Source organism: Cervus canadensis, chromosome 7 (assembly GCF_019320065.1).
Source record: "Cervus canadensis isolate Bull #8, Minnesota chromosome 7, ASM1932006v1, whole genome shotgun sequence".
Taxonomy (NCBI): Eukaryota; Metazoa; Chordata; class Mammalia; order Artiodactyla; family Cervidae; genus Cervus; species Cervus canadensis.
Window position 1 is genome coordinate 20,514,684 of NC_057392.1, and position 16,204 is coordinate 20,530,887.

The following is a 16,204-nucleotide window of genomic DNA, read 5'->3' on the forward strand; positions in this document are numbered from 1 at the left end:
TGTGAGAGCTGGACAGTAAAGAAGGCTGAGTCCTGAAGAATGGATGCTTTTGAACTGTGGTGCTGGAGAAGATTCTTGAGCGTCCCTTGGACAGCAAGATCAAACCAGTAAATCCTAAAGGAAATCAACCCTGAATTTTCACTGGAAGGAAGGACTGATGCTGAAGCTGAAGTTCCAATACTTTGGCCACCTGATTCAAAGAGCCGACTAATTGGAAAGAACCCTGATGCTGGGAAAGATTGAGGGCAAGAGGAGAAGGGGGCGACAGAGGATGAGTTGGTTGGATGACATCACCAATTCAGTGGACATGAACTTGGGCAAACTCTGGAAGATAGTGAAGGACAGGGAACCCTGGCATGCCTCAGTCCATGGGGAGGTTGGGGCTGGGAGTGGGGGCAAAGAATCAGGTATGACTTGGCGACTGAACAACAATAGTCATACTGAGTGAGGGGTCACCTTCCTCCAGCATGGCCAATCTGAACTCATTACATCTGTGACAGCCCTATTCCAAATGAGGTCACAGTCAGAGGTGCTGTTAGGACCTCAGGGTATGAGGACACATAAGGGACATAACATACCACATGGAGAAGACCCACCTGATCTCAGAGCACAGGGTAGACGAGATGTCCCCTGAAGGTGCCTCTCTGAGGCAGAGAGAGCTGACCTGGGCTCATCCAAGTGTTGAAGCCCCTTCCATATGCCGCCCCCCGCCAGAAGTGCATTCTTGGAGTTCACAGTGCCGTGGTAATCCGAAGAGGTGTCCTCCCTGTATCGTAACCAAGTCTAGAGCGATGTCATCTCAGCCAGCAGTTTTCACAGCAGCCTTGTAGGTGAGAGACGAGTAATTGTAACTCTTCAATCAAAAATAGAGTAGCGTAAAGTCTCAAACATTCCCGACACAATCGGGAAAAGGAAATCTAGCCTCCTGGGCGTAGGTCTGATCCACAGCAGCATCACCCACCTGAGACCCTGGCCCAGGAACCCGGCGGCGCCCTGTGCCCCATACAAACAGCCCTGCCCTTTTCTATATGGAGAAATTGACTCAGATCGAGGGTAAGTCGTTTGCACTGCCCCCCCACAGTCTCTGTTGATGGCAGGGTTCCATCCTAACTAATCACAAAGAGGGTCAGGCCATTCAGCATTCTGGGAGCTGGCTTGTTACCTGGGACCAGCTTTGTTACCTGGGATCACACAGCTGAGCAGCTCTTTCTGACGATGTCAGCCCAGCTAGGCAGTGGTCCTGCCTATGGCGGGGCTGAGAGAGGAACAAAGGTCCCAGCCCGGGCGAGCCCAGCTCTGTACCCGCTCGGGTGGTCAGTGAGTCTGAAGTGATGACCACCATCAGCCACCCATGAGCACACCCCAGTGTGGCCTTGGAGCCAGGGCTCTGCATGGACCAAAACCATCTTCCCCCAGGAAACAACAGGATAGTGGTTGGGTTGGATCAGACTCAGACCCACAGACAACCTCGGAGCAGGCAAGAGTCCCCTGAGACCCAGGCCTTGGGTTTCTCTTGGCTTTTCCCCAAGAGGAAAGAAGGCGAATCGCCTGCCCAGCTGTAGGGCAAGGTCCTACCCCACTGAGCACGTGTCCACAGAGTGGAGCTGGCAGGTTCATCCCAACAGGGGTCTGCGGGAACACTCGGGGCAGCCCTGGAGCCCACCATCTCTGCTTCTGTCCCAAACACCTGGCCTCAACCACTGGACTGAGCCCCAGGAGAGGGAGGGCTGGGAGTGCAGAACACAAAAGCAAAAACCAGCCCCAAATAGAAAAGGAGAGACATCATGCCAGAGGCTTTGTCAGCTGGAGGATGCTGGTTCCCGTGGCAACAGACACAGAGGGAGCCGGCAGGGGCACCTGGCCGATGTGGGCAGGCCCTGGCAGGACCTCCCAACGCTGGGGTTTTCGAGCAAGCAGAGAGATCCCAGCAGTCAAACCATCCTGGATGGCAGAAGCTCACGCGGTCCTCCTGGGAAAGGTTCACAACCAGCCTGCACAGCACGCGTGCAGATGTTGATTCAGAACAGGCTGAAAGCACAAGAAGAATAATGACAATGCTGCGTGTGGTCTTCAGAGCGTGGGCAAGTTCTCACTGCTCAGACATGTGTAAATGGAAGTTCTCGTGTACAAGGGGGACCGCGGACATCATCTAGTTGGCGCGTTTTCCTGGTTCACTTTGCTCCTCTTTTGCTCCGTCTGTCTTAAAATCTCCCTCCATTTACAAAGCTGTCCTAAGCACCTTGGATGCTTCTCACAGGCATCGGGTGGAGGGAAGAAGTAGTGGCACAGTGAGAAGATCATACTGAGCCTCTTTTTCCAAAAAGGAGCAAGCGTGTTGTTCTGAATTTGCACATGGTGTAGCCTCCTTGTCAAACCTGCAGACAATACTGGTGGTGGGGAAGAGTCGGTAATAACTGCAGCAACTACAGCGCTCCCAGCTGAAATCCAGTCAAGAGCTTCCCGGATGTTCTTCTGTGTACAGATACCCCGTTTTGAAAAACAACTATGAAATACCGCGTTGTAATTTTTTTTCACTTACAGAATTGTAAACAATCTATAGATCAAAATGCAGCCCGAGACATTCTGAAGGCTGCAGTCCAGCACTCATTCTCACGCACCAAATGAATGAGTTCTTTTCTTGGTAAATTGTTCTCTATTACTTTTCAGGATATACTGTAGACAACATTTCTTTTTCCCCTTTCACTCCAAATTCCCTGGCTTCACGTAATACTTGTCATTAGAGATGACATAACAGACCTCCCTGTCGAGGTACCATAATGATTTAAATTATTTCCCACTGGGGGACATTCAGGTAGCTTCTACTCTGGTTTTGTGTTTTTGCAGCAATAGATAATGCTGTGGTGAATACCTTCGAGCCATTTGCTTGCATCTAATTCTTTTCTTAAGGTAAATTCCCCAGAGGAGGCTAGCGGCTTAAAGGATATGAATTTCTTTATGGCTTTTACAATATGATATGAATTGTTCTCCCAGGAGATGAAACTTTATTTACAGACCTGCATGAGCTTCTGTGTTGGCCCCCACCCCCTGCCTGGGAATCTCACAAGGAAGGAGGGGGGCAGAGTTTAGATACCCCACTGTGTTCCCTATTTGGTGGGGGGACTGGGAGTTGCTTCAAAAGGGGTTAAGGTGCCCAGATCTCCTGGAGCAGGCCCCACCTGCAGCCCCCAGATGTGTCCCCACAGGCCAGATCATTCGCCCCTAACGTTAGAAGAAGGCTTCCCTCCAAAACCAGCGGGCTCCGTTTGTTGCATTCTTGTTGCCTCGAAATTAAGTGATGAAAAGGAGTCAGACAGCAAATTCAGCATGTATGTAAGGTGTACAGGTGGGGATGTCCTCAGAGTCCGTCACGGGAGGGGGTTGATGGCGGTCCACCACACCCTGGTGCCCAAGGAGGATGTGCTTTTGGAGGAGGTTGAGCTGTCTGAAGCATCGGCAGTGCGTTTGTGACACGTTAGTGGAAAAGGCAAGCTGCCAGAGAGCGAGCTCAGTACAATTCCATCCTTGTTGAGAAGGACCAGGGGCTGCCCGTGTGTGTCCATGCCAAAGAAGGTTCTGGAAGGATGCCCCGAACTTAACAGAAGGCATTTCCAGGCATGAGACTTAGAGGAAGGAAGTGGGTAAAATGGGACTTACTAGTTTTTTAACTTTACTTCTATGGTTTTTAACTTTTTAGAGTAAACATGTCTTACCCACATCATGAGAAAAAGATTTTTAGATGCCTCTCTAAAGTGAAGATTACGTGTTTTCTGAGAGCTCCATATCTTCTCAGGAGGTCCAGCAGGGTCCTTGGGGTTTAGCAGTGAGATGTCTCTGGCTCTGTGACTTATTTTTCTGGAACAAATAAGACGAAAGGCGTTTGTGAGGTTCAGGTTGGATTGAGTTTGGGGTGTCAATAATATTGTTTATACTCCAAGGAGTATCTCCATGGAGTTATCTACTCCATGCAGGGCACTGTGCTAGGTTTTCTATGTACTCATTTTTTATTTATTTTAAGCTTTTTTTTTTTTACTTTTAAATTTTCTTTTTTTTTTTAATAAATGTATTCATTTTAATTGGAGGCTAATTACTTTACAACATTGTAGTGGTTTTGCCATACATTGACATGAATCAGCCACCGGTGTACATGTGTTCCCCATCCTGGACCTGCCTCCCTCCCCATCCCATCCCTCTGGGTCATCCCAATGCACAGCCCCGAGCACACAGTCTCATGCATCGAACCTGGACTGGCCATCTTCTGTATGGCGATCTACTTCACTCTGTGTGATAGGCTTCAGTTCCATCCACCTCATTAGAACTGATTCAGATGTATTCTTTTTAATGACTGAGTAATATTCCATTGTGTATATGTACCATAGCTTCCCTATCCATTTGTCTGCTGATGGACATCTAGGTTGCTTCCATGACCTGGCAATTATAAACAGTGCTGCGATGAACACTGGGGTGCATGTGTCTCTTTCAATTCTGGTTTCCTCGGTGTGTATGCCCAGCAGTGGGATTGCTGGGTCATATGGTAGTATTTTAAACTTTTTATTTTGTATTGGGGTATAGCTGGTTAACAGTGTTGTGATAGTTTCAGGGGAACAGCAAATGGACTCAGCCATACACACACACACACACACACACACACATATGTATCCATTCTCCCCCAAACCCCTCTCCCATCCAAGCTGCCATATAACGTTGAGCAGAGTCCCCTATGCTATACAGTAGGACCTTGCTGGTCACCCATTTTATTTTATTTTTTTAAGTTATTTATTTATTTGTTACTTTTTATCTTTTTGGCCACACCATGCAGCATGTGGGATCTTAGTTCCCAGACCAGGGATTGAACCCGTGCCCCCTGAAGTGGAAGCATGGAGTCTTAACCACTGGACCACCTGGGAAACCCCTGGTCACCCATTTTAAATATAGCAGTGTGTACATGCCCATCAACTCTGGGGTTTGTTGTTTGGGCTCCAGTGAGGTCCCCACAGTTGGCTGCCCAGGCAGCACCAAGCCCGAGGTGGGGGTGCCAGAAGTAATCTCTGCTTTTCTTTTCAGGACCAGCTGTCCCTGCAAGTACAGTTTTTTGGATAATAACAAGAAGTTGACGCCTCGACGCGATGTCCCCTCTTACCCCAAGGTAAGATGACAGCCTGCCTGTGAAGAAACAACCATCTGTGTCCACAGCCTCAGGGCACCCCCCCCCACCTCTGGCCCCACCCAGGGCCCCCTCCCAACCCCACTGCAGTCTGCATGTTTGCAAAGCCAGCTCTCACCAGGGCCCTGGCAGTGACACGCTTCTATTATTCTTAGGCAGAATATATTTCCTCGTTGACATTTGTTTAGCAGAAGTGGTCCCAGACCATAGCTTACTGCCAGGAGATCATAGCTCCTCGCTGGTATCCACCCAACCCCCATCACCAACTCAGTGAACAAACGGTTCTGACATTCAAATGTTACTTGAAAGAACTTTCATTTTTAACTAAATTATTTATAATCTGCTTCATTGCATCTCCTGTCCCTGAACAATATGTAGTTATTATAAGAAGTTTTGTTTTGGGGTCACAGAGGATATATCAGTTACAGGAGAGGGGCCGTTGTTAGAGCAGGCAATGCCCTGGGAATTGGGAGGGTCTTCAAACAGCTACAAAAGATGGATCCCATGATGGTGGTCCTCCATCTCACAATGCCTCCAGCTGGAGACTGAGCAGGATCCTGGCCCAACTGAGTTTTACATATTTGCCCACTAAGATCTGGGCTTTGCCAGGACCAAGATCCTCCAGATAGGGGTGGGGGGCTGGGGTTGCTGGCCGTGCACAAGGCTGACCCCCCAACCCGCCACCATTCCCATAGCAGCAAAGAGCCTTCCAGGGCTGCCAGGGGTCTCCCTGACTCGGATGTGAAGGATACACTGAATATTGTCTGAGGTCATCACGTGGACCCAAGTGCCCTTTCCCACAGGAGTACACGACCCACATCTTGGGACCCTGCCCCGGGAGTCACGCGGCCCAGCCTGGGTCCCGAACAAAAGGCACCCGTCTTCCACAGAGGTTCCTTTTAAAAACACAAACAGTTGTGAAGTAATTAGCCTCCAACTAATAAAAAAAAGAAAAAAAGATTTTGGAAAGCTAAAAAAAATAAAAAATAAAAAAATAAAAAAAACACAAACAGAAAGACCTAGGAGATGACTGGGTTTAATTCCAAAACACTGTGACTGTCTTGTGTCTACAGTCTTCTGTTTCCTCTGACAACCTAACCTAAACTCCGGTGTTCCATAGAACCCACAAGCTGTGCTGTTATATAGCCCACGGCTAAACTAGTGACAGGTTCCAAAAACAAACCTCAGAATAGCTTCTTAGCCAGTACTTGAATGTATGCCAATTTTTTTTCCCCTTGATTTCACTTTATTGTATTTTTTAAAGTCGGGTTTCTCGGGATGTCATTAGCACGCAGTACGGTTCACCTTCTGCAGGTGTGGCGCACTGTCGAATGGGACAGGCTGACACGGTCACACGCCCTCCACCACGATCAGGGGTGAACACTGTGTCTCCCCCGAAGGCCCCCTCGGGCCCTGCACGCTCAGTCCTGAGGCACTCCCCCAGCCCCAGCCCCAACTGGTGGGGTGTCCATCCCTGTGGAGCTGCCCCCTCCGGAACTCTCGTGGGTGTGGCCTTGAGAATGGACCCAGGTGTCCTGAGAGGGGGTGGCAGGATGTGGAGAAGGCGTGGCTCACACTGCTCCCCGTCCCTCCAGTACCTGCTGTCCCCCGAGACCATAGACGCCCTGCGGAAGCCCACCTTCGATGTCTGGCTCTGGGAGCCCAATGAGGTGAGTACAAGAACCATCGGAACGGGGTCCAGCCTCAGGGACCAGACGGGAGGCATCCCCATCCCTCGTCTCCGCTCTCCTCTCTTCCTTTTGACTTGCTTCCCCAGTTTTGCAGCCAGACTGCCCCCTGGGCTTGGGAAGGCCCTGAGCCAGAACCAAGGAGCATGTGAGCAGCAAGACCTCACACCAGATCTGGCTGCTCAGAAACGCCCCCACACCCCCCCCCACTGGGCTGCATCCTGATCCCCCGGAGCAGCTGCCGAGCCCCCATGGGAGTGAGCCTCCGGGCTTCAGGATTATTTCAGGAGGGGGCTTCCACTTGAGGTCCCGCTGAGAGTGGTCGGCCTGGGGAGCCGTGAGGACTCGAGGATCCATGCTCTGTTGCTCGATCGTCTCTGACTCTGTGACCCGATGGACTGTAGCCTGCCAGGCTCCTCTGTCCAGGGTATTGTCCCAAGCCAGGGATCGAACCTGGGTCTCCCGAATTGGCAGGTGGACTCTTTACCGTGTGAGGCACCAGGGAAGCCTTCAAGGGCTCAGAGTAACTTCTTACAGCACGACAGTTCTTTTAAATTTCCCTTTTGCTGAGAAAACACAGTCATGGAGATTATTTTTTGTTTAGTCTATTACCTAATAATGTCAGATACACCCTCCTCTCTCTGAACCCCAAGAAATCACAAAGCCACATAGACCTCAGGCCACCAAAAGCAGCGGATTCTCGCCAGCTTTTCGGTCACGCAGGAGCGCAGAAAGGCTCACGCTCTTGGACAAGAGTGGCAGAGTGACTTCCCTGCAGGTCTGGGAAATGGATCGTGTACCCTGAACTCTCCTGTATGAACCACTGTCACTCACGTGGTCTCCTAGGATAAGAAAAGCCCCAGCAAGAGGGGCGGGAAAGCACAGATCTTGCCTTCACCCCACCCGGTCCACCCTGAGAAGAGCAGCTGGATGGCACGGGTGCTCCAAAATGTCCAACCAACCAGCACGCAGGGCTGGAGCTGGGAGGTCAGAGAGGAGGGGCTGTTGTAAGTGTCACTGCCAGGTCAGTGCTTGACCGAAGACGGACGTGGTGGAGGGGAGCAGGGCAGGAGGAGAGGAGTCAGGTGTTCCAGGAGAAGTGTGACGACCTCTTGTCCCAGTAGCTCCTGCTGAACAGGGAATCCTGCTGGCCTGTCCACGAGCAAGTGGGCCCATGGGAGCTTGGAACACACACCCCTGTTTCCAGCAGGTGGGCAAGTGCCGCTTCGAGCACATCTCACACTCCCCGTAGTCGTTTTGACCTCAACCCACAGGGAAAAAGAGCAAAGCTGGGTCCCTGATGGCAGAACCCTGCCATTCCTGTCTCAATAGAACACAGGCTGCTTGTGGCCAGAGAGAGAATGTTCCACCTTCATGTCAGAGGTGGAAGGATCCCTGCATCCACCATGGGGAGGCGGCCTCTCTGCCTTCATCACTCCACCTGTGGGATGTATGAGCAGTTGCTGGCAGAGCAGGGCTAAGAGGAGGGAGGCAGCCCCCTGCAGGTCTCCTTGGCCTGAGTGGTCGTCATCTAGCCCCAGGGTTTCACCAGCACACCTCCACGATCCCAGGGGGCCTGGACAGGGTTCCAGTGCTTCTGTAAAGTGTCTCCCTGCCCGAGGTGGCAAACCAGAAGTGCTCACAGACAGGAGCCCTGGCCTCTGGGGGTGCCATGAATTTTGGAGCATGAGCAGCAAAGATGTACAAGGACACACCTGAAAGCTTCAGCAGCCCGTGTGGCCCCCAGCACTGCATCTGGGCACCCTCTGAGAACATCAGAGCTCCCGGGTGGTGGTGGTCTACCTCCCTCCCTCCACGCAGGGGTGGTGCGCCCTGCATCACCCAGGGCCCAGCCCAGCATCCTCTGATCACAGACCAGACAGGGAGATGACCTCACGCTGCTCCCCTCTCTCGAGGGCCAGCTTCTGAGTGCTCCCCACAGCACTGCATCTGCCCAGCTCCGCCTTGAAGGCTGCGGGACCTCCCAGTCGTCTCACGTGTCCTCCACACTCATCATCACCCAGCTGCAAGCCCAGGACCCGCCACAGCGTCCACAGCTGCCGTCATGGGAGCAGATGTACAGACGCGTCCCTCCTGCTCCGAAGCCACCACATAAGTGGCACCAGATGGTTTCGTCTGCCGATCACCTCCGCCTCCTGACTCTGATTTCACAGCAAACATTTCGGCTCTGCGGGGTTGCCTGCAGCCGTGAATGGGCTGGTGTGGCGGGGAGCAGGGGTGTCAGAGCTACAGCCCCTCTGGTCCAGGACAGTGGGGGCACCAGCAGCTCTGGACGGCTAGACCCTGACTAGGCGCTAGTGCTGCCAGCCAGGCTGGGATGACCTGGACACCAGCTCTCCCACCCTCATGCCAGGACCCTGCGCTCCCCACACTCTGTCAAGGGCTCCTTCAAAGCCCCGGTTTCCAAACCTTGGCACCCAGTCTGCGTCTGGGCTGTCCCCTCAAGGAAGACCAGCTTGTGGCCCCTTCAAGGACTTTCCATCTGGACATCCTCCCGGGCCCCCACTGCAGGGCTGGGATGTTTTCCAGTTTCCCAAGTGGGTTCTTTGTGATGCCATGCAAGTCTTTGCTCCCAGAGGTGTTCCTTCCATGGCCAGCTCATTGACCCTTCATTGTAGGGTTGGATTTGCAAAATTTCTCCTGAATTGCAGTTGTTTCCAGTTTCTCATATATTTTGTAACAAGAAAAAGTGGGTTTTCAACTGCACTCCCTGAATAGGTCTGCTGGGGCTGCCATAGCAAATGCCGCAGATTTGGGGGTTAAACAGAAACTGTTTTCTCACAGTCTGGAAGCTCGACCTCTGAGATCCAGGTGTGGGCAGGGCTGGTCCCTCCCGAGGCCTTTCTCCTCCGCGTGTTGACAGCCGTCTTCTCCCATGTCCTTATATGGGCGCCCCTCTGTGCGTGTCTGTGTCCTGACCTCTTCTCATAAGGACACCCGTCCTCGCAGATTAGGGCCCGCCCTAGTGATCCTGCATAACCTCAATTAATCCCTAACGGTCCTCTCTCCACACGTAGTCACGGGGGTGCTCATGGCCTCGACTGCTTGATTGGAGGGTCACGATTCGGTCCTTAACACACCCTTTTTGGGAAGAGAAGGTTGCCTGGTGAACAGGGCAGACAGGAAGTCTGTGCAGACACCAGGGCAGGGTGGACACTGGGGCCAAGGGGCACAGGTGGGGGGCCCAGGGCGGGGAGCTGGGGGGCGGGGGCTGGTGTCCTGCTAAGGTGATGCTAAGTCAGCCCCACTCTGAGACCTCCCTGGGCTCTTCTCCCAGAAAGCAGAGGCCACTTTGTCAAGCTCTCACTTTTTAAAGATCATTTAATCTTCTTGGCTTGATTAAGCTTCAAAGTTCTGAGTGGCATTTAAATAGATCTCAGCAGTGACAGTAAATCTTCTCTGGGCCTAGAAGCAAAATCAACATCAAGATGAACGGGGATTTCTGTAGAAGGCAGCTGAGTGAAATTAAGTTTGGGAGGGAGTACTCCCCAGAAGGAAGCTTGCCTTCCAGACACTTCGGTTCATACATAAGAAAGTACATCATCCCAGTGGGGTCCCTGGGGGCCCGAAGAGGCAGGTTTGGGATGGATGAGTATCTGTCAACACTGCTCCTCCGCTCCCCATCTCCCAGCCTCGGGCTCGTGCAGGGTCTGCTGGAGTTGAAGGTGTCTCTCAGAACCTCAGGCCGGGATCCTGACCCACTGAGATGGGTGTGTGTATAAATAAGTCAAGTCACTTCCAAAGTGGTCATTTGGGGATAGCGTTACTTCATCTGGTCACTGTCCCTCCTGTAGACAATGCCACTGACTTCTAACCTCGACTGCTCTTTCAAAGCCCCCACACCCCTCCTGGGGGTCCTAAAACCTCCTAGTCAACAAGCTTTGGTCCTGGGGCCCCCCGGGAGGGGAGGACTCTCCTGGGGCCCGGCCCGCCATGCTGCTTACAGTCCTTATACTCCTGCACCCGCAGATGCTGAGCTGCCTGGAGCACATGTACCATGACCTGGGCCTGGTCAGGGACTTCAGCATCAACCCCATCACGCTCAAGAGGTGGCTGGTGAGTGTCAGGCCCTGCTGGCCCCTGAGCGCAGTTCCATCGCATTTCCCGGGAATGCACCGTGGGTACCTCCCTTTGGGCCTGGGCTTCCTACTGACAAAGGCCACACTCCTGGGAGAGTCCTGTGGGGACCCGTCCCCCACCAGGCACTCTCTGCTCCTAAGCTTCTGTCTGTGAGCAGGAAAACAGTAGGAGCCAGGGAGAGTCAGGTGAAGAGCGTGTTCTAAGCAGCATTTGTGTGGGGGCGAGGGGGTGCTATGCAGGTGTATAAATGCACGTGCCAGTGTGTGTGGAGTGTGTGTGTGTATGCTCGTGCGTGAGTGCTGCTGCCTGCATCATGGGAGTCTGTGCATGGGTCCATGTGTAAGTGCATCTGTGTGTGTGTCTGTGAGGTGTGCATGTCGGGGGGGGATGTGCATGTGTGACTGAGTGTGTGTTTATCAACAGATCTTCTTAATAAAATGCAGCTCACAGCCCAAATGTTAGAAGGCTTTGGAAAGGGATTTCCCTGGTGGTCCAGTGGCTATGACTCTGCTCCCGGTGCAGGAGATCCAGGTTCCATATCTGGGCAGGGAACTAGATCCTGCATGCTACACCTACCAACACAGCCAAACAAATAAATAGTGTTTTTAAAAACCTGTGGAAGGTTTGGTGGTGGCTGGGGACCTGGCACCCCACACGCAGCCCCCTTGCCCTGCCCCCAGCTTCACACCCCACTGTGGTCCCCTGGGGACACCTTCCCCTGTGTAGCCCTCGGACACCCCTGGGCCCCTCGTCCTCACCCCCAGGAAGCGGGAATGCAGTTGGATGAGGACTGGGTGGGAGTCGAGAGTTGGCATCAGGAAGAAGGTGTGGGGAGCTTGGGGAGGGTGGGCGGTGGGCACAGAGCGGACCGTCTCCTCCCGCAGCTGTGCGTGCACGACAACTACCGGAACAACCCTTTCCACAACTTCCGGCACTGCTTCTGCGTCGCCCAGATGATGTACAGCATGATCTGGTTCTGCGGGCTGCAGGTGGGCTGGGGGCGCCCCTCCCGGAGGGGAGCTCAGGGCGGGTCTGGGGGCATCCCTCCTGGTGGGGAGCTCAGGGCGGGTCTGGGGGGCATCCTGCCTGCAGGGAGCTTAGGGTGGGTCTGGGGAACATCCCACCTGGAGGGGAGCTTGGGGCAGCAGCTCCTCCACCACCTGGAGAAGCACCACCCCTCCAGTTTGTCAATGAACAAGTGGGTGCCCACCCCCCACCCCAGGGAGAGGTGCGTCCTCCCCCCACCAGGCCACAGCTGGGGGAGATTCATCCCCCTGTGTCACTGTCCCACCCCCTGCCAGCCCGCTCCTCACCCACCAAATCCTCTCTCCGATCCAGGAGAAGTTTTCGCAAATGGACATCCTGGTCCTAATGACTGCGGCCATCTGCCATGACTTGGATCATCCAGGCTACAACAACACGTATGTACACGGTCCTTTTCGCTTGTCAAGAGCCCTCTGGGTGTCAGAGGTGAGCTTTTCAGCTCAACCCCCTGCCAGTTCCCAGCGGAAGCTGTCAGCAAAGCGCTCCTGAGCCCCCAGCTCCACCCCACCTCTGTAGGACGCAGCCTTCCCGCCAAGGACTTTGTCCAGGACTGGGCCTTCCCGGCAGGATGCCTAAAGGTCCCCAGACCCCATGGGGCTGCCTCAGCCCTTTGCAGTCCTGGCTGCAGGTCTGCGTCTACACGGCAGGGCCTGGCAGCAGCAGGACTCCCCTCCCCCTGCAGCAAGGAAGGACGTTCACACACCCATGAACCGGGAGGGGCGGATCTCCACCCAGTCTCTGGATCTTACTCCCCTGAGGGCAGCCTCACCAGCCTGTTTCCAGCAGGAATGAGGGAGAAGCTAGGGCAGTGACAGCAAGAACAGGGATGTGGGTGCGAGGAGGCAGGGAGGGTCCAGGGCAGGCTGTGGGGCCAGGAAGATGGGCCAGGCTTTGCTGGAACATTGATCCACTCCTGCCTCGGGGCGAAGGCAGAGTTCCACCCCATGTCCTTGCCAGAGTCCAGGTCAGGTGGCGCTGGTTTGTGTTCATAGTGATATACTGGTTGTTCTGTGGAATTTGTGTATTTGTGTGTTGAACTTTACCATATGGGCGATGATGCTCAACATGTCCAGGAAAGATGCTATCGCTACTCAGGACCAGAGCGGATTCCAGGGTGTGGACATCCATGCCCGGAGGAGGAGGTGTCCCCATGGGCATCCACCCCCTCAGTTCACACTCAGATGCTGTGCTGAGCACAAGCCACGGGCCATGCCCACAACATCTAGCCCTCCTCCCACGTCCTACAGTGTCTGCAGGGTTCCTTGGTGAAGGCCTGACCACCTCGAGGGCACCTCCTCAGGGAGGACTGAGGCCCATTGGTGGTGTCCACTGTTAGGACTGTAACGACTTGGGAGTATCTAGTCAGAGGGGCAGCTGAGACCTGGGAGGGCCGGGAGGAGTAAGTTCCCGGCACAAGCAGAGTGGGGTCCCCTCCAGCAGCCCCATCGCCTCCAGCCTCTACACCAGCACGCACGCCCCTGCGACACTGCCCCCACCCGCATGTGAGTGCAGGTCCCCGAGGGTCCCTCTGCTCTCCAACCCCAGGTACCAGATCAATGCCCGCACGGAGCTGGCTGTCCGCTACAATGACATCTCGCCCCTGGAGAACCACCACTGCGCCGTGGCCTTCCAGATCCTCAACCAGCCCGAGTGCAACATCTTCTCCAACGTGTCACCGGAGGGCTTCAAGCAAATCAGGCAGGTGTGTGGGGTGATGCCGCGCCCACTGGGGAGTGGGGGTCCCTGGGGGACAGTGAGCCCCACAAGAGAGGAGACACCCTCTCTTCCTGTGCCTGAGGCTCCCAGGAGCTCCCAGTCTCTCATAAGGATCCTGGGGGACCGACCCTCCTTCCACACCTTCTCCAAGGCCAGGTGACGCCCCAGGAAGAAGTATGCACTTGGCCTGCGTGGGCAGTGTTCCATGGACCTTCAGGTCACGACTACCATTTAATTTAACCCTTTGAGATACGTCCTTTCTCATCTCGCAGCCCAGGAAACTGAGGCTGACACAGGCAAGGTCACTTGCCCAAGGAAGCAGATCCTGGACGGATACATCTGTGACATCCAGCCCGACAGAACCCTGACCACTGCCCCTAGGTCCCACTCCTGTCCCCCACCACCCCGTGACCAACCAGCCTCACCTCCCACTTCAGAAAAGAGACCTTTCTGCTCCTGGGGGCACATGGGGCAGGGGATGGGGGCGGCCACTTGTCCAGAGACAGAGGCTTCCAAGTCACCAAAGTCATACATACACCCCTCACACACATATACGTACACACACACATGGCAGGTCCCTCTGAGCACAGGCCCCTAGCACGCACACACACACATACACACATACACACAGAGCAGGTCCCACCGAACAAAGCCCTGTGCCCCACCCTCTGGCGTGTTCAGACGAGGGACAATGTCAGAGCGATCCTGGAGGGGTGAGGTGGGTTGAGTGATAGCTTCCCCCGACCAAAAAAATAGTCAAGTCCACCTCCTGACCCCCGAGGAGCTGCTAATGTGACCTTATTTAGAATAAATCTTTGTAGCTATAATTAAACTAGGATCTTTAGAGGTTAGCTCAGATCATCCACATGGACCCTAAATCCAATGACAAGTGTCCGTATAAGAGACACGCAGAGGAGAGACAGAGAGGTTGTGTGATGGCGGAGGCAGAGCCCCAGGGCTGCCAGAACCAAGAGGCAGGGAGTGGGCCGTCCCCGGAGCCTTCAGAGGGGGCACCTTGGTTCCTCCAGAGTCACGAGGAGATGCCTTCCTGCTGCTCTGCCCCCCGCGTGTGGCACTTTGCACGGCAGCCCAAGGACTCAAACAGGTGGGAGCCACATCCTCCATGTGGAAGTCCACCCGTGTCTCGGTGGCCCAGCTGGGAGTCCCTGACAAAGGGAGGCCTGCACCTGATAACGGAGAAGGCAATGGCGCCCCACTCCAGTACTCATGCCTGGAAAATCCCATGGATGGAGGAGCCTGGTAGGCTGCAGTCCATGGGATCGGACATGGCTGAGCGACTTCACTTTCACTTTTCACTTTTATGCATTGGAGAAGGAAATGGCAACCCACTCCAGTGTTCTTGCCTGGAGAATCCCAGGGATGGGGTCGCACAGAGTCGGACACCACTGAAGTGACTTAGCAGCAGCAGCACCTGATAAAGACGCACTAGAACCCCAGGCAGGACACACTCCCCTCCTCCTGGAGAACCGACAGCTTCACCTTAGCAGACAGCCGCAGGCCTGTTCCCATCCTTCTGCTTCCAGGAAATCGGCGCTCAGCCAGGGCTTAACCACAGGCCTTGTTGAGTCACCTGGTGCAGTTATCACCCTTTATCTATAGGCTTTCTGGCCGCCCTTCCACGTGTATGGACCCACAGAAATGGCAGGCACCTGCTATGTGTTGTTCTATTAGCTGTAGCAAGTCTTTCTGTAAAGCAGGTAAGGAGGCGAGTCCTGAAGAAAGGGCCCTCCTGTGTGCCGCCCCTGACGGCTGCTGGGTGAGGAGCCCCGCCAGGAACTCAGCCCAGAGCATCCAGGCAGCTGGCCCCCTCCCCTCGTGGGAGGAGCAGTCAGAGCAGGAGGAGACACGCCCCAGGGACATGCCCCAGGGACACGCCCCCAGGGACGTGCCCTGCCTCCTGCCACCCACACAGGGACACACTGCTGCTCCTGCCCCAGACATCTTACTGACTTTAACGCTTTCTGGGGGTAAAATCCATTGTTCCAGTTTTTAATAATGTTTTTTCCTTGAATATCTTGAGGGATAACTCATCACGAGAGTAGATCCTTCACTAATAGCAATTAAATCCTTACCGAGAAATGGCACAATTCAGAAGGCCAGTGATGCTCCCTCCCCAAGTACATTTTTTATCTCTCCTGACTGATTTGAGTTCTGTATTTGCTGTTTCTGGTGTTGTTTTCTTGGAGAAGTAGAACATCATACCCAGCACAGAGGTGTGCTCTGTAAATATTTGTGGAATGGTTGGATGAATGGATGGACAGATAGATAAGTGAATAAGTGAATGGGTGGATGGATGAGTGAATGAGTGGGTAGATGGATGAATGAATGGATGGATAAGTGAATGAGTGGATGGATGAGTGAACAAGTGCATGGATGGGTAGACAGATAAATTAATGGGTAGATGAGTAGGTTGATGGATGTATGGAGAGATGGATGGATGGATGGATAGTTGGATGGATAGAGGGATGGATGG

General features: G+C 53.9%; 1 protein-coding gene across 4 annotated transcripts in view; it reads left to right on the plus strand.

Moving 5' to 3' along the window:
• The window catches only part of PDE9A (phosphodiesterase 9A), a 105,621-nt gene that overhangs the window by 80,987 nt on the left and 8,430 nt on the right, over window positions 1-16,204 (plus strand). For all 4 annotated transcript variants that reach the window (XM_043474492.1, XM_043474493.1, XM_043474495.1 and 1 more), the window contains 6 exons: window positions 5,062-5,143; window positions 6,757-6,831; window positions 10,840-10,926; window positions 11,835-11,939; window positions 12,289-12,371; window positions 13,540-13,696. In XM_043474492.1, coding sequence (XP_043330427.1) covers window positions 5,062-5,143; window positions 6,757-6,831; window positions 10,840-10,926; window positions 11,835-11,939; window positions 12,289-12,371; window positions 13,540-13,696 — 589 coding nt within the window. The remainder of the gene's footprint in view (window positions 1-5,061; window positions 5,144-6,756; window positions 6,832-10,839; window positions 10,927-11,834; window positions 11,940-12,288; window positions 12,372-13,539; window positions 13,697-16,204) is intronic.